Source organism: Bacillus rossius, chromosome 1, assembly GCF_032445375.1.
Source record: "Bacillus rossius redtenbacheri isolate Brsri chromosome 1, Brsri_v3, whole genome shotgun sequence".
Taxonomy (NCBI): domain Eukaryota; kingdom Metazoa; phylum Arthropoda; class Insecta; order Phasmatodea; family Bacillidae; genus Bacillus; species Bacillus rossius.
In genome coordinates this window covers 118,803,620-118,828,026 of record NC_086330.1, presented here as the reverse complement: position 1 = coordinate 118,828,026, position 24,407 = coordinate 118,803,620, and the positions used below count along the sequence as shown (strand labels likewise).

General features: G+C 34.4%; 1 protein-coding gene across 4 annotated transcripts in view; it reads right to left on the bottom strand.

Moving 5' to 3' along the window:
- The window catches only part of LOC134543164 (protein sickie), a 144,249-nt gene that overhangs the window by 45,911 nt on the left and 73,931 nt on the right, over positions 1 to 24,407 (bottom strand). For 2 of the 4 annotated variants that reach the window (XM_063388037.1, XM_063388046.1), the window contains exons 16-24: positions 21,929 to 22,012; positions 14,796 to 14,949; positions 12,137 to 12,279; positions 11,752 to 11,930; positions 10,486 to 10,648; positions 9,561 to 9,711; positions 6,268 to 6,437; positions 4,285 to 4,523; positions 2,047 to 2,193 (exon numbers count right to left, since the gene is read on the bottom strand). In XM_063388037.1, the coding sequence (XP_063244107.1) occupies positions 2,047 to 2,193; positions 4,285 to 4,523; positions 6,268 to 6,437; positions 9,561 to 9,711; positions 10,486 to 10,648; positions 11,752 to 11,930; positions 12,137 to 12,279; positions 14,796 to 14,949; positions 21,929 to 22,012 (1,430 nt within the window). The remainder of the gene's footprint in view (positions 1 to 2,046; positions 2,194 to 4,284; positions 4,524 to 6,267; positions 6,438 to 9,560; positions 9,712 to 10,485; positions 10,649 to 11,751; positions 11,931 to 12,136; positions 12,280 to 14,795; positions 14,950 to 21,928; positions 22,013 to 24,407) is intronic. The other 2 variants (XM_063388065.1, XM_063388056.1) reach the window with 1 other exon arrangement.

Genomic DNA, 24,407 nt, shown 5'->3' with positions numbered 1-24,407 from the left:
ACCACCACGTGATATTACAACACCACAATATAAACATATTGCTTTACTATCGTCTTCTTGGCTTGTAGTAAAATGTTTCCACACTTCACTTTTCTTTTCCCGCGTCGCCATTGTTTAAAACAGTCTCGTTTTCAGAAATACGCATTCGCAATAATAAACATTTACTTTTAAAAACACAACACCTTCAGAATACTTCCATAGATTATTTGATGTCAACAAAGACGCCAACAACAGGAAAGTTAGCCAACACTGAAGTTCGCAAACATTTGGTGCTAAAGCAACCGCTCTCTCCTTTCGGACGTTTTCATTATTTCTCACTATGATCGCTAGCGCTGCTAAACCTGATCGTAATCGTAACCACTTTAATGCTGTCTTATTCTAAAGTTGGCAGTACAACTTTTATCTGTATGCAGGTATCTATGGTTCTTAGTTGCGTGTTTACAAAATAAATAGCGGCGGGAATGAATACTAAATTAAAATAGTGAGTGTGCGCCTAATTTTTTTTATTTAAAATCTGGCGTAAGATATGCGGCGAAATATGTCTACGAAATCTGACGAGAAAATAAAGGATGCGTAAAATACAACTTACATCGGTATCGGTATTTAAATAATCGGTGATAACGATTAATCGATAAAATGTAATTATCTGTGATTATCGTTAATCGGTATCGGAATCGGTGCATCACTAGTTGTTACTAGATGGAATTCCTGGTTCAACAGCATTTTTTATGTAGCAGACTACATCCATGACATTCTTAATTTTTGCAAAACAGATGAACTAAAGGCAACACAAAATTCAGGAGTTGAGGTTCTGTGTTCACTCTGCCCATTCACTATATGAGGACTTGCAAGATATAAAAAAAAATATGAAAACATCACTCGTGGCATTTATTTACAGGCAACCAGTAGAACCTTGTATAACATGCCCCCTGCTAAATATGCTGAAGCTAAAGTGTCCATCACAAGAACAGCAACACAAGCCCTTTCCAAACTGAACTCTCTCATGACAACTGACCCAAGTAGAAAGAGATTTGAAGCAATTCAAATTTTTGGTCAGGAAAGTTTGTTGCTTGCTAAATTAAACCCAGAAATGGTGCAGAAACTGAAAACTGTTCATAGTCTCTACTCCATAAGCACTGAAGAATTAACAGCTGGTTTTGGTCAGCTTCAGGAACAAATGGAAACAGACAATTCAGTGGACGTAGTGAAGTCATTGCATGTAGTAAATCTGTCACAACCATTGTTTGCTTCCAGCTGCCTTGAAGCCATCTGGATGCCTTCTGCAAACGTTGACTGTGAACGATTTTTGTCCTCATATAACACAGTCCTAACAGACCGCAGGACAAATTTAAGTGAGGCTAATTTGTGTATCATGGCTATTTTTGCTTTCGAGAGCTAAAGTTTGAGGATTTTGTCCCATGTGTTTATGTCACTATTTTAGAGACTTCATATTTATTCTTGCTGGTTTAGATACTAAAATATTTTCAATTACTGTATGTAAAAAGTGATGTGTAAGTTCGATTGTAAATTACTGCTGCTAGTGCAACTGTACAATGCAAGAATGTGTCCAAAATTTCAAGGTATACTTAGCTTAATTTTTTTTAATTTATAGTGCTAAAACTATTTAAAAAATAACACCGCTTTTGATGTATGATAACATCATTTTTACGGGTAAATAACGAATTTTGCTATAAAATAAACCCCAAAACTGCATGTCTCTACTCATTACCTTTTCAATGAACCCCGTTTTATTTCAGACTTCTTGTAAGCATAAAAATGCTGATCAAATATTGAAGAGATTCATTATCATCTGTTTTTTTATCAAATTGAATTTAACTTTTTGTAAACAATGAAGAACACAACACAAATCAGCAGTGGCCTAATGCAAGGAACCATCCCAGTATATTTGCATGGAGCGATTCTGGGACATCATGGACAGTCAAAGAACTCAGGTCCTCAAAGATGTCAGTCCTACCACCTGTAAAACTGAATACTGGTGTCTGTCTAACAGGAACTGGCATGCTGGTAAGTGTGACGTCCACCTACTTGAACGTGGCTATCGACTCTGCTGTGGATTCCTTGCCATCACGAAGCACCAGGAACTCCGCCAGCTTGTTGGCCAGGTAAGACTTCCCAGTTCCACTCGGACCACACAGGATTATCCTTCGGTGCTCGCTCAGCAGTGATATGTACCTACACAATGTCATAGCTTTTACTATACTTCCATGCCACAAATGCTTAACAAAACACAGGTTGAGTTATGAAGGTTAACCAGGGTCATCGAGAGAAACCAAGGGCCCAAGAGAAAATTAATTTGGTGGACTTCCTCCTATTATTTAATGTACAACTTTTCAACATCCACAGTAATAATATTAAAAAAAACTCATAAATATTACTGTGGCCGTTGACTTGAAATGTGATCTACATATATCTCGTAACGTGTAAGGTTTCCTATAAATTCTATTAACAATCTGGAATCTGGAAACCTAACCGGGTCCCCCTTGGGCCCAACCCCCGTCCCACCCTATCAATAGCCCTGCAGTTAACTAAGGCAGCACAAGTGGTACAGTGGTATTTTCCACATGAACATCATACTTGAGCTTTTGGGGGGGAGAGGAAGAAACCTGATCCTTTCTTCCCAATTACCTTCACATGCTTCATTTTATTATCTCAGTGTGACATTAACCTAATATGGGATAGGATGAATCACAGAGATTCACACCACTTCTTTGCAGTGTTGTAGAAATAAAAATGTGCATTGAAAGTTTCAACTGGTTTTGTGACGGACACAAGATGTCTGCACCACGTGTACAAAAAAATGCAAGTTAAGTGGCACACACTGAACATATGCACTAGTGATGGGTCAATTCCTGTTTTTTCCCGGTTCTCTGTTCGATACCGGTTCTTAAAAATCGGTTCTCGGTTCTCGGTTCTGACTTATTAAACAATAAAATAAATATTATTCACATATTATTTATGAGGTGTTTTAAGTAATAAACTATTTATTGTTTTGGCTACAAAAAAAAGCACTGTTTCAAGCTACAGTAAACACACCGCCCTATTAAAAATGTAATATGTATTAATAAAAAAATTAATTCGAAATAATATAGACAACACTTAATAAAACTAAAATTTACTATATCAATCTAGTAATTACCTCAAGAAATCTACATACACCCTCCTTTAAAACATAGGAATAAAAAGAAAATGTTACAATAATGGAAATAAATACAATGATGGTGAACTTTCAAAGAATTAAAATATTAAATTGCCCATCAAACTTATTGCCTACATTGAATTCAGTTTGTTTGCACAGTCAACAGTAAATTACTGCCACACTTCTGATGCCATTTCTTACACAATTTGCTCTATTTGGCCAGAATACTTTTACTTTACAAGTGCAAACAAGCACTTCGTTTGACCAGCCAATATTAAAATACATCTACACATCCATACCCCATTTTACTTTACTTTACTTTTTAAAAAAAAAAAAAAAAACGTTCCCCCTTCAAAGCAATCCCGTTTACCTAAAAGAGAAAGTTACTAGCTATTACACTAGATGGCTGCAGATGCAGTGAACTTACAGTCCAAAGCAGTGCACAAAAAGCATAAAATTTTAGAATGCCGAAAATTATTACGGAAAATTTTAAATCAATCATTAATTCTATTAAACAAATATTATGTGGAATTTTGCACTTTTAATTGTTCTTTATACACCAGTCACACTTACTTACGTATCAACGACTCAATTAACTACCTATTTTTAAAAACAAATTGAAACAAACATGGCGTCTTTCTGTTCTCACATCTCTGCTGAGCCACGTTATAGAGTTGCACACATCTATGAACTACATACATCTATGGCACCTTCAACTGTTATGTTTTGATTGTATAACGTACTTTGTTTACAGATGTGACGAGAACATTAAATATTTTCACGAGTAATTTATTTTATAGTTAGAGAATAGAGATGAATATTATTCCACAGAAGTCCAAAAAAATAGTTCATATGTGAATTGAACGTGAGTTGAGCCATTTCATGCTGCAGTTAAGTTGTAGTGAAGGACTATTTTCGTAAAGGGTTTTGCTATACTGCCGGTACCGGTACCGACATTTTAGCTGCGGTTCTCGGTGCCGGTTAAAATGCTGAGAACCGTAGGAACCGAGAACCGAGAACCGGTACCGACCCATCCCTAATATGCACTATATACAGTACATCTGCCTTAGTGTCATTATTTCACAAGGTCCCAGGACACACCAAGTTGCTCGGAGCAGCTCACTCACCTCTGGGCGATAGACTTTGGTATCAATGTTTCGAAGGACAGTGCATCGAGGCTGCCGCTGTGGACTGCCCCTTTAAGGCAGATGTATATGTGCTGCGTGTCCCCGACGATGTAGCCGCAGGGCAACAGCTCTGGCGCCGGGCTCTCTTTGTAGCGCACCACTTCACCCACGTGGTAGCTCCATATGGACTCAGCATTCAGCCCCAGATTAGAAGCTGGGTCCACATGAAGGACGTACTCCTGCAACACCGGGCGTCATCTTACAAAAATCACAAACTAGTATTTGCTTTACAAATAAAACTACCATATTGGTCCGAAAATAGGCCGGCCTTTTTTGCCAGTTTTGTCGACCTTGAAATCTAGAGTCGGCCTATAATGGGGCACTAGCCAAAATAGTATAATTAAACATATACATTTCAAGAATCACTTATGGCATAAAAATGTTATCAGATATACAATTCATTGACCTAAAACTATGCCGTACTTACGTGGAATTAGTAATTTTTCCAACTTAGAAATTTAGTAAACACACTTAACCCCAATAACGTAACAAATTTTAAGTTAAGTACACAGATGTGGTCACTTGTAGCACATAGCTTTTAAAAGCTCGGTCTGGTTATTTTTGAACTGTATTTAACAGACTGCGGTAATTTTATTTGCTTGTAAAATGTGGTATTTACAGTAAACAATTAGTAAAAACAGCAATTTTGCCGTAAGGTTATTTACCGTAGTCTGCTTTATTTACTCTTCTACCACAGGAAAATCAAAATAGGTTAATGGCACCAATGCAATGTTGGCAACTTGTAGTTGCGACACGAATAAACAAATACCGGTACATACCAACAGTAACAAGAACAATAAAACCTATTTGCAATATTGGCTGTTTTATGGTTGATTCATACACGTTTTACATGAAACCATTTTGGGTTTTTTACGTCAAAATTAAACGTACCGGTAAATGTTTTAACGTCACAATTTCTATGTAGCCATTGCCGTATAAAATGTTGGCACCACTAAAAAAGAATGTGAAGATAAATGGAAACACAGGCCTATGCCTATGTAAATATGAACTCTCAAATATTTTGGTAAGTAAGAATAACACATTTTGTCAGTTCAATAAATACTAACTTAGTTGAAGTGTTACTGTGGTAATATGCTGCTGATAATCATTTTAGTTAGTTAAAATTTATTTTTCCCTGATTTTGAGTGTGCTGTAGAAGGGGTCGGCCTATTTTCGAGGTCGACCTATTTTCGGACCAATACGGTATATTTTACCTTGATATTATAAAAATTAACTTTTCTGTTATTTTTTTGTGACTGAATAACGATAATAATCAATTTCATCAGCAAACCATAAATATGTAACTTTTTATTTAAAACAGAAATAAATGATAAAATATGCAGGTTGATTGTTGAAAACAACATCAGTAATACACTGGTGACTACAAAACAACAGGATTTTAATAGCATGGGAAATTTTTCTCATTCAAAATCCAGTTACACAATTATTTGACATAACAAAACTTAAATGATTTGAATGTACCAGATAAAAAGTGGAACAGTTGTTGGACTGAGAATTGAATGAGCATCAGCACACACATTCGTACAGGTCCAGAGTTGTCGAGAGTGATTGTTTTACAGGAATCAGTGCTGATCAAGAATTTATTTTGAATTGCAGATCCATAGTACATCTATATCTGATATTGATGAGAATAAGTTTTATGCCTGTTGCTTCTTGGCACAAGAGAATGCAAAGTTAGTTATATCTGATATAAGACTATATTTTAGCTACTGTATGTATCATAATCATTGTAGACTTTTGAGGTACAATCTTTGTGAAAAAGCCTCACTTAAAAAGCTGTTATATTATATGCCTTTAAGGGTGGCAAAAGTAACTCCCACTACAGTGGTGCAACATTTGTTTCAACAAACTGGCTCCTAACTGTAAATTTATAATTTCTTGTAGGATGATGAACGTAGTCACCTTGAACAGTCTTCTGATATGACAGTCCAGCATGTCCCACTTGGTCTTCGAGCCGAGGGACATTGATGCAATCATGCACTCCGATTGGTAACCCTTCTCCTCCATGTACTTCTGATAACTGCCGTGAGAGCCCAACAGCACAGACACCATGACTCGCTTCCCATCAGAGTCTAAAACAAAAAAATAACTGGCTACTAACGTAACAGCAAAGTGGCAGATTATACAAGCCAACAACAGAAAAAACACAACTGTTTTCACAGTACAATTAGTGACGAGACATGAAATAAACATTACAAGAAGCGGAAACTTTGAAATTCCCATAATGCTATAGTTAAACCGTGATCGTCTAATCACATGCCCATTAACAAACACTATGGATCTGATAGGTTGATCTTCCAAATACATACAAAACATATAATGTAGTAATTCAATGGGGGGAAAAAGGTGAATAAATAGCAATAACCTTCCAGTACCAATATAAAAATATCCTTGAATACAAATATCACATATGAATAGCAAGATTGAAGAAAACAATTTTTTAAAGGTTTTTTAACAACAATTTAAAAAACATATTTGACAATATTAGAACATGCTTTCATGCAACAGAAATTTCATATTTCACGTTAATGAATTGTTATAAATACCATCACACTGATATGCCCCTCGTGCCCTAAAATTATATTATTTTAATTTAATAAAAAAGGCCTAAGAAACGGCTGAGCAAAATTATAAAGAAAATACAAGTTTTACCAGAGGTGGCACGAGGTGGTGAACAAAACAATTTTATACTCCCTGCACACAAGCAACTTGGGAGCTAGTGGATCGTTTAAATATATATAGGTAAATGATAAATAAATAAACACTACATAAGTAGATTGGACCACAGGTTTCCTGTTTTATTTAAAAAGGTAAATGAAATCTTTTTGTTTTGGTTACACTATAAAATGGTATTCACAATATATTAAAGTTATTAAAAGGGGGCCGGCCCGATATTATTAAAACACGATATACTATACTGTTAACAACACTAAATGACATTTTATAGCAGGTTAGGTTCGTCCACTCATTACAATTTCACATTTTCTTATTTGATAAGTTCTCTATGGCACTGCTCGCTGGTATTCGTTTAAATAATTTGTTTCGTTGGCGGTAGAGAAAAGATATATGCTAAATATCACCCGGGGCTTCAAGTTGGACATCTGGCCGGGAGGAAGCTCTTCTTAGAGAGAAATGAAGCTGGAGGTCCTGGACAACATGATGGGTGCAATTTCAGCGCCCAAATGTTGGACCCTGTCTGAAACACAAGCCAAATTCCAACGAATTAGACCTGCTTCCAGACAGTCAGACACAGTCGGAGCGAAAAGGCCAACAAACGGGAATTCGGGGAGAAAAAAATAGACCGAAGTAACTCACCAAACAGGGTGTCGTTCCTGGGCTCAGGAAATGTCTCGCGCCAACATCAGAAAGGCGCGGACCGAGAACAGCGTAGATGACGCGGCAATAATCATAATTTGGTAAGATAAAAAAAATTAAATAAACTTTAAACTAACACATGACTTGTTTTCTAATTACTACTACTGACTGGCTACCACTGAATTTTCAACCTGGGATCACATCCCTTAACACAGCTGACTACATTCCTTATTCGACAGAGTTCGTTGTGGTCGCGAAAAAGCCTCTTAACCGAGGTGACGCTGAGATGACGCGGTAAGTAGCCGAAGTCAGAGTACTAAGTGCCGCAGTGGCGGACAAAACTCCTAATTAAAACGGGCGGTCGGCCCTAGGGAAAAAGAGGGGGAAGGTTCGGCTCTGGACCGAACACTTCCGGAGGTGACCGAGGTGGTCATAGCCACAACTTCAGTTGTTTGCGCTGAAGGGCGACTGACGCTCTCTCTACCAGCGGGCACAGAAAGCAACATACAATTGACTTTTACAGGCCGCGAGGAGGAAGCATAGGGCCTTATGGCGTAGCCGGTGCTGCTCTCTGGCGGCCTAAAGGGGAAGGACAGAAGGAGGTAAGCAAAATCGCCACTAGGTGTCGTCGGCGTCAGCTCCACTCGCTGGCGACCAGAACAGACGTTACTATTTCTGCCGCTAGATGTCATGGGTGGTCCATCCTTGCACATATTTTTTCTATGGCAAAATGTCCTTGAAATCGGCCGTTCCCTGGCGGGGTTCACGTCAGGTCAATGGTCCTGGGCTAAATTTTGAGAATCAAGGTGGGGTTGCTGTGGGGGAGAGGGGGTACAAAAAACGCAACTGTGCTGGGAACGGGGGTCCACGGGATCCTCGCTCGTGCCGAGACTCGCTAGTCTCAGCGGGTCGCTGAGAAATAGAGCTTGCAGGCCAGAAGCTGCTCTATGCGATTTTAGTCATGCAGAGAAATTGTGTTACAGGCCGAGAATGTGACTGTAAGTGGGAGAAATGTCATACGGGCTGCTAACGTCTACATTAGACTTGCAAAATATCAGATTGGTCCCTGAGAATAGGTGCCTCTGTCCACTGGCCCAAAGTTTAACTAGGTAGAGTACACCAGCCTAACAAAGTGTAAATCACCCTTTTGTAACCAAATTACATAGAAAATAAAATTTCCAAAAATAATTAAAAATAATAATAACAATTTAAAAAAAAATGTCGAAATACCTAATTTCCGGCACATACTCCCCCGCTTGAATGCGGAGCATAGAGGAAAAGAAAAAAAATGCAACACTTATACTGGTTAGTTAGGCGAGTTACTAGGTTCGCCTGTATCCTACTACTTACAATAATAATTAAAAAAATAATAACAATTAAAAAAAAGTGTCATAATACCTAATTTCTAGCACAACACAATGCTAAAAAAAGTATGCTTTAAAATTTTAAGGAATATTTTTGTAACAGTTGCCAATTAATTGCTTATTCCTGCTTTTTTTTTAATTACAGATAGTCAATTTGTTTGCAGTCTATACTTCAACCATTTTTCTGTTCAATGTGCATGTCTGAATAAGTCTGACAAGTTACATATATCATACATCATCATATATCATACCCCCTAATATAGTGAAACTGGGTAATACTCATTGATATTATACAAGAATGTATCAACTTTAATGTCAATATTTATGTCAGGTGATATGCTTAAACTTCACTAAACTTCCAAATACAATCAAATATGTATTCATTATATCAAAGTATAAGTATTTGAAATTTAATTAAATATAAAACAATAAATTAATCCTTTTTCGAATTTAAAATATTCCTTGCACAGGAATACCAAATATACAACCAAAGAAAGGAAATATGCCACCACAAACCTGAAACAGGTAGCATGGGGTTATCTGTCATGCTGAACCTCCTCTCCAAACTGTCCGTGTGAGGCAGAGAGCTCTGAGATGAAGTCAAAGACTTGCTGGTTACAATCCTCTGAAGTCGCTCGTTATCTTGCTTTAGGTTCAGCATTTCATTCTGCAGCCAACCAGTGAAGAAAAATGTTACAAAACACTACAGTACGTATAAAATTTGGTGAAAAATTAGGTTTGACAGAATTACGTTCTCCACATAAAGGATCTTCCAAAACAAAAAAATTACATACATAAAGAGTAAGCATACTGGAAACAAATCTTTATGCAATAAAGTCAGCATTCTTTAATTTTGGAATACCTCAGTTCTGTAGTCGTAATCTGGCACCGATCAAGCAGCTCATATTCCTACTTATTAGTGGTTTCCTGTTTTCTAGCGGGTTTCAAATCATTTTTGAACAATATTTTAACTCTGTATACACAATGTACGGTAATAGAGCAGCTTATCACAATTTGTTTGAAATATCATTTTATCCTCTATTATTTTTATTAATTCTCATTAAAACTACATCGGTGTACAATTATTCGTAAAATACGCTAATCCGGCATAAATATGATCGTGAACGTAGCGGATTAAAGAGGTTTTACTGCAAAGAGTTAATATATGCAAATAAGCAAGCATAGTGATGTCTTAACTTTAGATACATAGCTTGAACCAAATTTATTTATTTATTCATTCATTATAATATCTTTTAGAAGTAAAAGTCAGAGTAAAACAGTTTTGAATGCAGATAAATAGTAGTTTGAGTATACTGAAACTGCTACTAGAAAGTACATAAAATAAAAGCCTTTACGTTCTGGCACAAAGCACTGCAATGATTCGTACAAAAGCGAGTGATTTTAAGGGGCCCAATTATATTGACATAGATCTAGGACTCACCCTCATTTTTATGACAGTCTCTTTGAGGGATTCCAACTGGTGAGCAGAACTTAAAGCTTCCAGACGAATGTCAGTGAGAACCAAATCCTTCTCTCTTAATTGCTTCTTTAGTTCTTCTACCATGTCTGTCTTCTTTGTATCATTTGCATCTTTCTCATAAATCCTGCAAATAAAACTATCATGACATAACTAAACACACATAAATATTTAATAGTAGATAAAATAAATAATAATTTTTTATACTATTAATGCAGGCCAAACATATGTACTTGTATGATATGTTATGATACATTTCATCATACAGTAGAACCCTGTTATAATGTTTTTCAAGGGAGCACAAGAAAAAAACATTATAAGCAGGAAAACGTTATAAGCAGGAAATCTCAATTTAGCACTTAACAATGTTCGAGCTTTGTACCAATGGACTCACCAAGCTATGTAAACAACTTTAATGTTAAAACCAAAGATAGTAGGCCTATACTTGATACATGAATTTTCTGAAACAAGCCAACAATTTTTCAACTTCGTCTTGTTCCCTGGTTAAATTTTGTTTGTCTTTAAAGATACAGTGCCACATTTTTTGTAAAATTGTCTCATGATTCATGATGACAACATTAAGAGTGAGAACGTCTACTCCTTCGCCACCTGAAAATGTTTAATTATGGGATTCCTACGTATGAATGAAAAAAAGAATTATTTGCAAGCAATAGAAAACACTTTTAGTTATGCCCTCGCTCAATGTTTGGCAACTTAAATATCGCAGGACTATGTATGTGCATCTGAATACCCACTGGAATGGCAAGGAAGAGAAGAGTTGACTAAGGGTGCCAACTGACACGTAACTATGAACATTGTGTACCTTCAGTATATTGCATAAACTTGTATTTTAACAAACTTCATGTATTGTATGGCAGTGATTGTAAACATAAACATACATAAAGGAAACTTTTTATCGTAAGTGTTGGAATAATTTGGTTTTAAAACATTTTTTCCCCATTTATTGAATGTTAGAAAGCAAACATTATAAGCAGGAAATTACACTATTTATGAAAGTTATATGCAGGAAATAAATACATTGTCCTTATGGGGGAAATATTGGGACTTTAAAAATATGACATTATAAGCAGGAAAACATTATATGCAGGAACATTATAACAGGGTTCTACTGTACTGTCTTCTGTAGTCTTCAAAGTTAACATACACAACAACATTAAAAAAACAGAGTTTAGAAAAGACTGTCTGTGAACTACAAAGTAGTTAACTTACGCAGAAGAAGACTGACTGCCTTTGATCTGAGGCCCATTGATGTGGTGCGGGTTGTTGAGCAAGGGAGAAGAGGGGGCTGAGATATCCGAGTTCAGCGCACGAGAGTCTTCCACGTCAGATACAGAACCATTCTTGTTCTTCTTGGACCTCGAAAACGCTTTGCTGAATGAGCTCCGTAGCTAAAATCACAACATAACCAATCAGAACAACAAGGAACTTCTTTTTTGGTATGCCAACATTTAAATAGTTTATACTGACCGGTTAAGAAAATTGATTAAAATTTTATAACATTATATTCTATATTTTGAACTGAAATTTTTTTTTAGTAATAACTGCTGCAAGAGTGCAACAGAAATGATGAAAGAGTTTTGCGAAACAATCTTACCCAACCCTTTTTCTTTTTCTTGTAGGCAGATGAAATGTCTAGTGCTTGTGGGGTACTGGTGAGACTACACACGGAGGACAGCGAGTTAATACTTGAAACCGAGTCTGCGGACAGTTGGCGGAACATGTTCCCATTATTAGTACCTGCAAAGTGGTAACAGAACACATTAATTATGGAAAAATATAATATACATTTTCTTGGCAGTAAATGAATAACTTAGGAGTAAGTAAGCCATGTGCAATAATACACCAGGCTGCGTACAGTGATTCCAGTAAACATACATTTTGTAAGATCAGTGTCCAAGCTTATGTGGACACGCCCACTAAGAATTTACGTAACTGTTGTTTTAAGTTGCAATTTATGTAACTATGTGCACTACTGTACCACTTTCCAAAATGTACTTACATTAAAAACATTTATAAAATACCTATTACTGTGAACGTAATGCACACTGTGAAACTGCAGTTATACTATTGTATGCCTTACAGATTGCAGTATGATTAACTTTCAAAAATAAAATGTTGTTGATTGAAGGCAAGTTATTCGTTAAATTTCACGTACCTATGCATATCAAGTTGTAAATAGAATTCATATTTTTCATTGAAACCGTGTCTTTTAGGTCATTACAAATAATTTCATTTATACATATTTTTAAAAATTAATAATTACGTAGTTTCAGTAATACTTGTACATTTGTTTTGTACAAATACTTTCAAAATTTTGTTGTATACAATACAACACAATTTTGAAAGTATTTGTATACAATACAACAAAATTTTGAAAATATTTTTATACAATACAACAAAATTTTGTAATTATTTGTACAAAACAAATGTACAAGTATTACTGACACTAATTATTAATTTTTAAAAATACGTATGAATGAAATTATTTGTAATGATCTAAAAGACACGGTTTCAATGAAAAATATGTATTCTATTTACAACTTTATATATATATATATATATATATATATATATATATATACACAGCTTAACTCTAAGTATACAGCATTTGATAGAAGTAATTTTGTGAAAATGTAACAATGTCAATGAACATAAATGTGTCACAAAGATGGCGGACCCAAGTATAGCAATATCAACCCGTAAATAGTTTGTTACTTTCGTAAAAAAAAAAAAAAAAAGGGGGAACCTACCAAATGTAATGGTGTGCCAAATGAAAATTCATGATTGTGAAACTACTTTGGAATATCTTTAGTAAACTAAAATAGTCATAGTAAAATATAATCTCAAAGTTTTAAAGTACCAAAGAAAACTGGCATTATTATGATTATGATACATATTCTCCTTGCAATATGTCAACAGGCTCGGTAGCACTGCAGTAGAGCATGCACTATTTAACCTCAAGGGACTTGGTTCAAATCTTGTCAATAGAAAAGAAAAAAAAGTACTTTTTTTATTAACATGATTATATGTACTAATATTGAATCAGCTCAAAAATATTAAGATTTTTTTTATAAAAAGTAATTACAGGCTGATGCAATTGTTAAAGAAAAAACAAATATACACACATATACTTAGTGTTATCACATTTTTTTTTTATGTTTCAGGTTAATATTTTAGTAATGCCATCGAAGTATAACTTTTAACGTGTCCGGGAACTTTAAAGTATTAACTGTTAAGTGAATTTTAACGTGAACAGTATTTTAAAAAAATTCATTCAAAAATCAGGTCCAAAATCTGGGTTTAGTATTTTTTCCAGTATTTTATCGGAGCCGTGCTGCTTGCATGATGGCAGCAAGTAACGCTTACAATTCAGGCAGAATTCTGGCGGCGAGTGCAGGAAGTATGTGTGCGCTTCCGGTCTTGAAATTTTGGTGTTTACTTGAAAAGCGAATATTTTATTGATTAGTCTATTATGATGATCAGCATTATTTTAAAGAATACTACTTTAAATTTCACATCCAAGTTTTGTTTTATAAGTTTATTTGTAACATGAACAACATGAGAACACAAAAATTTGCTTGTTACCGAGGTTAGATAACTTGCTCACTTTTTTTTTCCTGTAAGGATCATTGTAGGCATAAAGTTGATACAAAAGTGGTTTAAAACCAACTTTCATTAGATTTCATTGCCTTACACCATTACAAGCATAACCATATACAAAATTGTCACATGCAAAAAGTAGGTTTCAAGAGTTCTTATTTCCTGCCAATAAGAAACATTAATTTCCTACATGCCCTTACAACATGAACTCCTGTTTATTCATTAATATTTTTTGTTCCTTCTTTTTTATTAATAATATGGTATAGACAAATAGGAAATATGTAGCTGCAGTATGTATACCACTAACTACTGAACACCATTTGACAGCATTACTTTGTTTCATTTGGCTTTTCTTGTGTTACAAACATGCACAAATTTTAAAACAGTTTATAATCTCACAATCTGAATACTTACCTTAAAGTTAAAACACTAGCAAATAAATAATACCCAAATAAACATGTGGTTTTCATGATATATATTAAAGCAAAATACAGAAAACTATTAAGTGCAAGAAAGTATTTATGCAAGCCATAACATACAATTTATTCTTTAAAAAAACACATAATAAAACTAATATTCCTTGCAAATACATAGAAAATTTTTAAGTTTAATTATGAAGGCAATAAATTCTTAAGATGGTTATCTTCACTTACTGCCATCTGACGTAACAGTGCCACTGGTGTTTATGGTGTGTCGCCTTGCCAGTGAAGGAGACATGCTCTGAATGTGAGCGGATGTCAGACCTGCCTCCACACTTTGCTTCTTCAGAAGTTCTATCGTCTGTCGCAGTTCCAACAATTCAGAGTCCTGAAACGAGCCAAATCTAAACCACTGCCCAAAAATATAGGTAAACAATATTAATAAACTATGAAAATTATCTAAACAAGTATATGTCAATTTAAAACTTCTCTATTGCATAAATTTTTAACAGGATAACTTAGAATCTTCAGTGTCAATACCTAAATACCATTCGTAACAACACATGACTGTTTTGTTCCAATTTTATTTTACTGCAGCTAAACAGTATAAATATTGGATAAAAGATTGTAAATTATTAATATCAATTATATACATTAATTTTAAGTGTGCAACATATACACTCATGTTTAAAATGCATACAAAAACAAACAATCTTTTTTTTATAAATACAAAGTCTCTGATAATGGTAATGGGTTACAGGTACTTAGTTTATTTGATAGAAGCTAGTGTCCTCTTGACAGCCGGTCACTAATAAAGGAATCACACTGTGCAGGGCAGGGGTGTTAGGGAATGAGACACCGTGCTTGCTTGGGGATCGTCCATTAATCACGTGAGGCTCAAAGGGCGGGGGGGGGGGGGGGGGTTTTGGGAAAAATCACGAAATATCACAAGGGGGGAGGGGGGGTGTAGAGAGATATCACGTGTATTTATTTTTTCGCGCGATTTCTACTAAACCGAAAAGGGACGCGTGACCTTGACTCGCCGTAGCCAGGCAACAATATCCCCACCCGCCACAACATGAACCACCCAGCTCGGCTTGCCAGTCGCCAGTAAGACTGTGATTTTGGCGCCGAATACATGAGTATATCACATATAAGCCTTTCCTTTATTATTTTTATGCCAGTGAGAATAAACCTGCAACCTTAATGTGTGTCTCGACATTTTTATCACTGTGCTTAATTTTCCAGAATTAAATTAGATTATACCTATATTTAAAGATAATATTCTGAAATTTTTAAAAATATTTTGTACCAAAAAAATACACGTGATTTATTGGGGGGGGGGGGGGGGGGGGGGAGAGAGAGTCTCAAACCTCACCACAAATCACTAGGGGGGAGGGGGGGTTAAAAATTTGCTAAAAAAACATCACATGATTAATGGACGACCCCTTGACGTGATTACAGGAAACCATGGAAACCAAACTCAAGATGAACTGGTCAAGATACCCACCTAAGTCTTGGCAATGCATTTATAGTGCATCACCAAGCTACGTAGCAATATATAACAAAGATGTTAATTTTTAACACAGTGCCAATTTTAAAGCAATTAAATAATTAAAGCATTATTCTTCATTAAAATATATGGTTTCATATGTGCATACAATAAGAAATAAACCCTGTAAGTCCAAACAATCACAATCATCCTTAGATTATGAAATCCTACCATAAGTTAACCACCAATAAATAATTTTTCTCTGACCTATAAAGTGGCTAATAATCAAAGGCTGGAAAAATTATCTTCTTGCAAATTTACAGATTAGATGCTATTTTTTTGCTTATTTTCAACATAAATGCTATTTTAGCTCAATTTTGATATAAATTATTGTTTTCGCCTACATTAGTTTCAAATATCATTCATTTATAAAAATATACTTTTAAACATGCCACCAAACTGCTACATATTTTTTAACAGTTTTCAAAATTGTTGTACAAACTATATCTTTTCACAATTAGAAAGAAACACCTCAGACTTCTGAACGTTCAGTGATATGACTCACCTTATATTTATACTTTTTAGTTGGTCTAGGACACATGCATAATTAAATTAATTTACCGTATTTACTCGCATATAGGTCGCGGCAATTTTACCAGATTTGATGGGGAAAAAATGAAGTGCGACCTATATGTGAAGAAAAATTTTTTTTAATTTTTGAGGAATTTTTTCTCAATATTTTGCTTTAAAATGCGAAAAAGAAGTTTATATAGGTATAGGCAAATTTATTTATAATGTACACATACAGCAAAACCCCTTATTTACGTTACCGTTATTTACGTTTTCCCGTTATTTGCACTATATTCTTCAGGTCCCGTTTAGTTACAATTTAGTCCAATACAATACTTTCACGCGAATTACGTCTCAAAAATTGAATCCATCCCGCTATTCACGTCACGTAACAACCATAAACAACCAGAAAATACCGTGGGTACTTTAAGAGTAGATAAGTTAGGTAGTAGGCCTAAAAACATCGTGAAAAACGTAACGTTTATAGTCGGCAATGAACATTTTAAATCGCAAAATATACATATTTTATAACATGAAAAGTTGCTTTTATTCCTAAACATGTAATATTTTAAGCCTAGGCGTGTAAAAGTCCGAGTAATTATAGCAGGAGACAATCTAAAATGCACGAGGGAAAAACGTAAACTCACGAATGTATAAACGTGGCTGATTGTTAAGTTCTGATACTGTATTTATGTCACAACTTAGCTGAAATACTGGTACGAGACAAACTTCACAAGATAAAATGAGCAGAGTCTTGGTAATTGTTTAATACGTATTTTATAATTTCGGAAGTATTGTACAGTTGACGCATATTTTTTAAACTAACAATTTATTTCTGGGGATCGTAAATAATTAATTATTGGTATCAAGACATCAAGATGAACGTAAACTTGATCATGTCACGGCAGCGAGAAAACGGATGCGTATACCAATAAACTGGTATTAGAACTGGACAAAACTGGTACACGGGAGGTGGAGATTATATTTTTTTCCGCTAAGCTCGCATCTATTGGCTGGCTGCTGATGGAAGGTCACGAGTCTGGGCGGAGCGTTGAGTGAGTTATACTGCGCATGCGCAACTCAGAGAACAGAGAGAGCCAGCCGGCGGCTACGCCGCGTCGTAACAACAGCTGATTGAGTACAATGACCTTTCTCTGCGCACGGCGCGCTATTGACAGTAAATTTCCATCAATTTGCGGCCCTTTTTTTTAATTTTTTTTACTGCGGTGCAATGCGTATGTGTAATGAATTACCGGTATGACCTATATGGGGGGAATCTTAAATACCAAATTCAAGACCACAAATTATGGGTGCGACCTATATGCGATGGCGACCTATATGCGAGTAAATACGGTATGTCTGTAACTTATGATTTATCAGCACTTCAGTTAATACACAAACACAACAGTACACAATCATTGCTGCATATTTTTTTCATCTAAAAGACGAAAGGTGTATGGTTGTATAATAAGATGAAAACAAAACCAGCTGCACTCTCTTGCATTTTGCTTTAGCCCTAGTGTGAAATAAACCACAGGAATACTACAGGCACTTGGCGTTCCCCCAAATGTTACACTTGACCCATATGGTGAGCTTCTGGTTATCCTTCTCTACACTAGTTTTTGTGACCATACTTCGTGATATTGCCATGTATCAGATGCAGCCAAACTACATGTATTCTGAGATAACTTCGAAATATGTATAAGTCCAATGCAATTACTCTAATTTATTTGATAATTACTACAATATAATCTATGACTTAATGTTTGTTAGCAACTTGCAATTCCAACTTTATAAGTTAAATAAGCATTTCAATTTTTTTTTGTTTTAATCTACAAAGATGTTAAAAAATAGATTTTTTTCTTTTTCTTTAAACTGCACTAGAGGGGTTGTAGGTATGTATTTGTATATATTAATATTTAGTTTACAAACATTTAGAATATAAATAATAACTTTTAAATAAGTTGCATTCAAAATGGTAAATTCACAAAATTAGTTGCTAATTTATAAAATAATAAATGCTAATATATCCAGCCCCTACTGATAAAATTACTTTGATTATAACATTATAAGACAACTTTAGTTGTAGGACAATCTAAAATGTAAGGGAGACCTGGAATAGAATAACCTCTATTATAAATAAATATCCAGAGGGCACATTCTAATATAAGGCAACTCCGACTTGAATGATCTTAAAATATAAGAATACTCATAGTTCAAAATTACTTCAAAACAAGTTAAAATTTCACTGCAGCCGGGCTCACAAATTAGAATATGTTTACGTTACATAACCTACAAATACAAGCTTATCAGTCCGTGAATTGTACATTAAAATGGTTAAATTGGTCATTATTTTCAACATCTACTGCTTTAAGCAAGAGGATGGTGAAGAAAAACTGCTGTTACTGTTTACTGACTCTCCACAGACCCCTTATCTTCATTCTATTTTTCTCTTGCCATATTTATGAATGTCAGTTGTGAACATTTCTATAACCCTTAGAGAACCAGTAACTATGCACGCATGTGATACTCTGGGTAAGGGCACCATGCTCGTGAGAATAACACTTTAAGGTTTTCAAAGCAATGTTAGTTGAAATGACAGTTACGAAAATGTCAATGACAAAAGGCAATAATCAAGCTAAAACACTTCAAGAGGTTAGCATGGCTTCTAGAACTGTAATTTTTTCATTTATTAGTATTTATTTTGGTAAATATGTAGAGTCGCGGTATATGCGAAAAAAAATGCTAAAAATCCGAAAATACTTTTATTCTATGCTCTTTCACTTCCTCTTTTCAGTAAACCCGGCGGAGATAAGAAATTCCAAATACTTTAGGAGATATCAAATTTTTATTTTCCATCACAATACCGACCATTGTTGCTTGTTTACGTTTATGATTTTTTTTATTTTCGCGACGTAGGTAGAACGACTACATCATTTTCTACTAATGGCAAAGGAATTGTACCCGCCTCTCACTTATGTGAGTTTTTAACGTTTCAAATTTTAATGTTTTATTTGTTGCGCAAGTAATAAGTAAAAAAAAAAAAATTACGCGAGTTCCTACCGTTCATCCTTTGTGCCGGTTTGTTAGGTCAGGTCAGCTACATTATAAATACTTTAAAACTAAACAACCATTAAAATTAATTTATATTATTTTTAATGTCTGCTTAGTTTTAAAGTATTAATAATGTAACTGACCTGACCTAATCGACCATTTTAATTAATTAGGCATTCAAGACGCACATAAAGTTCTGCCATTCCCGATTACACCCGAACCATATACCTTCGGCCAACCTCGGGTTTATTTATTAATATTTATATTTCTCTGTTTATTTTAATGTAGCTATACTAACCTAACTAACCGTCCATAGTGTTTTAATGTAGCTAACCTAACATAACATAACTATAATAAAAGTATTTTCAGATTTTAATAGATACTCCTAAACAAGCAACAATATAGTCGTTCACCTACGTCGCGGAAAAAAAAATCATACTCGTCTCGTAAACAAGAAACAATGGTGGCCGCCTGAATTCACAGGTATTGTGATGAAAATTTAAAAATTCGATATCTCCTAAAGTATTTGGAATTTCTTATCTCCGCCGGTTTTAATGTAAAGAGGAAGTGAAAGAGCATATAATAAAAGTAATTTCAGATTTTTAGAATTATTTTTCGCAAATACCGCTATTCTACATGTTCAAAATTTAAAAATTCCGTATCTCCTAAAGTATTTGGAATTTCTTATCTCCGCCGGTTGATTTGAAAAGAGGAAGTGAAAGAGCATAGAATAAAAGTATTTTCGGATTTTTAGCATTTTTTTCGCATATACCGTTCCCTACATATTTACCTTTATTTTTTATTAGTTATAAGTGCAACAACTGTTGGGAGACTTTTGTGGTGGACATGACGCATAAATTCATAAGAAAATATAGTTGTTGCAAGTACGTGGACACTGCCTTCTGGTAGGCACCAAGAGCAAGCATGAACCACATGAAGGGAAGCACTGCAACTGCTAGGCACTACCACTACTGGCCAACATATGTGAGCAGCCTTTACCACATACTTGCAGGGACTACGACTACAGCAGACTGAACAAAAATTAATAATTACAATTAATAAATTGATGGTGTGGTTTATTTTAGGAAATCAGATTTAGTTAGCATGAAAAACCTCAATAATTAATGTGTATTTTTTACAGGAAAAATTTTCTACTGCAGGGTCATCAGGCAGCAAAATCTCTGAATAAGGAAAAAATAAGAAAATGTTGCACTACTTAGTCATGATGAGGAAACTTGATGAGGGACCCCTTTGTAGTTTTTATAATTCTAGCCATGAGAAAAAAATATCAGAAGAATAATTTGTTGCCATTGCCACGGAGAAATTGCTGGAGATGTTTATTTTAATTAGACTACAAGTTTTGACCTAACAACAGCACATGTTTTACTTACCGAATCATGCAAAATAACATACCAACTATACAGCTGAGTACATCAGTTTAAGTACACATACACAGCATTGCTAAAGGGCCATGTTAGCCCATTTTGAGTTGGCATGCATAACTTACATAGACATTTACGTAACTACAGATTTAAGTGACTTGGTAGGTAACTGTACTGCCAAACATACAGGCCCCACTCTTCTCATTAAGGAAGTCAGATGTTCATAGTTCTTTAAAATTACAGTGCTGTTATCTAACTATCTTGCTTTTTCATTTAGAATTGAACATTAAAATTAATTTTTATAATCACCTCATTAATTCTTAGAAATGTGCCCCACTAATATTTTTAGATATCCAGGCTAACAGTTGACTGCATTCTTTTCTGTACTCTTTAAAGCAAATTGAAAACTGTGGCAAAAATGGTATAAGTAGAGATTGAAATGATTTATTTGTGTTATCTTCCATATGAACCAATAAAATAGCATTATTTACAAAACCCTATGACTTTACCAACTCTACCAAGCAAGCTGTGGTCTTCACTACTTTAAACCACAATAAGCGACAGCAAAGACTAAATAAGCAACTAGTCTTGAGAGACAAGGCACTAATTTCATGCACTTACTGACCACCCTTAGGAGCCATAGTTTCACATGCGTAAAAGCTGAAGCATATTCTTTAGACAGCCAATTAAATGCAAGATATGCAGAAATAAGTTTAAGCATATGCAGCAACCAGCAACTATCAGCAGCTACCAGTTACTAATACAACCAAATTAATTTTTTGTGCTAAGATCATACATCAAACTCTACTTTCTTGCACAAGCGTGCTTCTGGATTCTGTGCAGTTATATAAACCACACTCAGATCTGACCTTCCTCTCGGCAGTTGACGTGAGATGCTGCAATCGCTGGGTCATGTTAGAGAGAGACTGCTCAAATGCTGACACAACATGAGCCTGCAGGAAAACCTTTTACAATTAGGGACTTAACAACAAGTAGTCATTACCACATCATAAAACTTATGTGTACAGAACTTGTACAAGGCTCTACATAGCACGTGATCTACGCTACATAGCACGTGATCTATGCAACAACATAACTCCAATTACATAACCACTTTTAAACACTATAATATGACATCAAGGTTAAAATAATATATTAGTTTAATTTGTTTTAAGCTTCCCCACTTTTTATATGAAAAATGAATACTTATTTAAATTATTTTTTTTGTGGTGATTTCTGGCTAGTTGCAATAGACATTCAGGTACCATAACCATAACTGAGTCAGCATTAAGTACTACATTTTCCACATAAAGTAAACAGAAAAATGTTTAACACTAGTGCTATGCAGGACCTGACAAACCATAAAATTGTCAGAATCTCTAAGGATTTTTTCTTCCAAGGCAGGGAAAAAATTATTTTAAATAACATATTTTTTTAAATTTTTAGGGTTATATGTGGAGGGGTTTTATTTTCCACTACAGCCAGCAATGAAAATTTAGAGAAAACTAATACAGAAGAAGCCTGATTTCACATCTTCAGAAACATAACTAGCACCAGCAATGTTGGCTAACCATATGTTTGGTAATTTCCTTGTTAAAGTTCATAATGTGGTGAAGAAAGAGAAATATGTAAATATCTGGTGGAAAACATTTTAGAGCAAACATAAATTGTTAGGACTCTGCATACACCACTTTTTTTTCAGTAGAAAATGCATGACAGATCGGATACAAGCCCACGACATACAACCTCTGTGCAGTGAGTGACTACTGCCTGTGAAATTTATCTTGAAAGCTCAGACGATTATTTTCTCCGCACAGAGCTCATTTCATGAGGCAAGAAAACATTGGCCACCTTTAACGAAGCACATATACAACGGATTGATAAAGAAAGTACCATACCTAGGCATTAGTTTAAAATAAATAAATAAAAATAAAATCCATAAATGTTAGACAAAACATAACACAAAAATATTAATTTTTACAATATGAACCCGACGATTAAATGAAAGAGTTTCATGTTCTTAGACTTTTATCTTTTAAACTACAGTTTAAAGTTTAAAGCGTATTATTATTAGTGTATTTTTTTTTCCTAACCCACCTCCAAAAGTTTTACATTTCTAAAGGAACAGATGGAAATTAATTGGGCCAACTGCTACATCTATTATTTGTGTCACATATTCTAGCTTGTATCTGCCTCTTAAGTTTCACGTGTTAACTGAGATTTATATTTTCACATTTTCTCCAAAACTTCAACCTTTTTAATATAAAAATTTATATTGACCCCAATAGTGTAAAAACCCAACAGTACTACAATACATATTTTTTTTTTTACATTACAAAAGCCATTTTAGGAAATAATTATTTTGATTTTACAGAATCAGTACACAATGTTTATTTTACTAAATCTTTACCTGATTCCATCCCTACTCCTGCAGTAAATAATACTTTCCTTACTATAAATTTCTGGAACAAAACATTATTTCCATACAGTCCTAGGCAATTTTTTTTTTTTTTTTTTTAACTCTAACTCTGATGTAATGCAAAGCCACTTGGGAGTTTAGTTTAGATGTCTACCACAGATATTCTGAATGTTTTTAATTTTTTCAAGTAAAGTAAAAAAAAAGCAATCCAAAGTGAGGTAAGTCACAATGGTTTCAGTGTAATTTAAAATTTATAATTACTAAACACTTATACATATACATAAAAGTTGCTGATGGGTACCACTGATTGTTACATTTAGATTCACAATCAAAATTTTAAACTATTGATTCCAATTCTGAAATACTACAAATCTTATCTACTCGAATGACACACACCTAAATTGTAAGGGCAACTTAAATGTTACAAGGAAAACAGCTCAAGACAAACTCGGCTAGACAAACACCATCACATGATGACCACCTACAATGAACTTCAACGTGACTAGTAGCAAGCCCTATAGTTAGTCTCACGCTTGGTTGCAGTAAAGAGAAAATGGTATTCTCTGTTGCAGATTGATACTACCAGACTTGTTTACATCAAAATTCTTACTTTGTATATTATTGATAATTATAATAAATTTAATTTACTTTTCATTTTTACTATTACTATTTTCTCAGACTAAAAAATTGTGGCATTTGACAGTATTATTACAATAGTATACATTCTGAAAGAAAAAAAAATTCTAGACACCAATTATTATTTCATAGGAGAAACTATTTTTAGCAGTCAGTCACTGTTAATTACACGATATTTTATTGATTATGTACTATGGTAAAATAGCGTCAAAATTTATAATATTAAATTATATGAAATTTTTTTTATGGAAAATGGTTAAAAAAAAGATAGCATCTTTCATTAAATTTTAAAA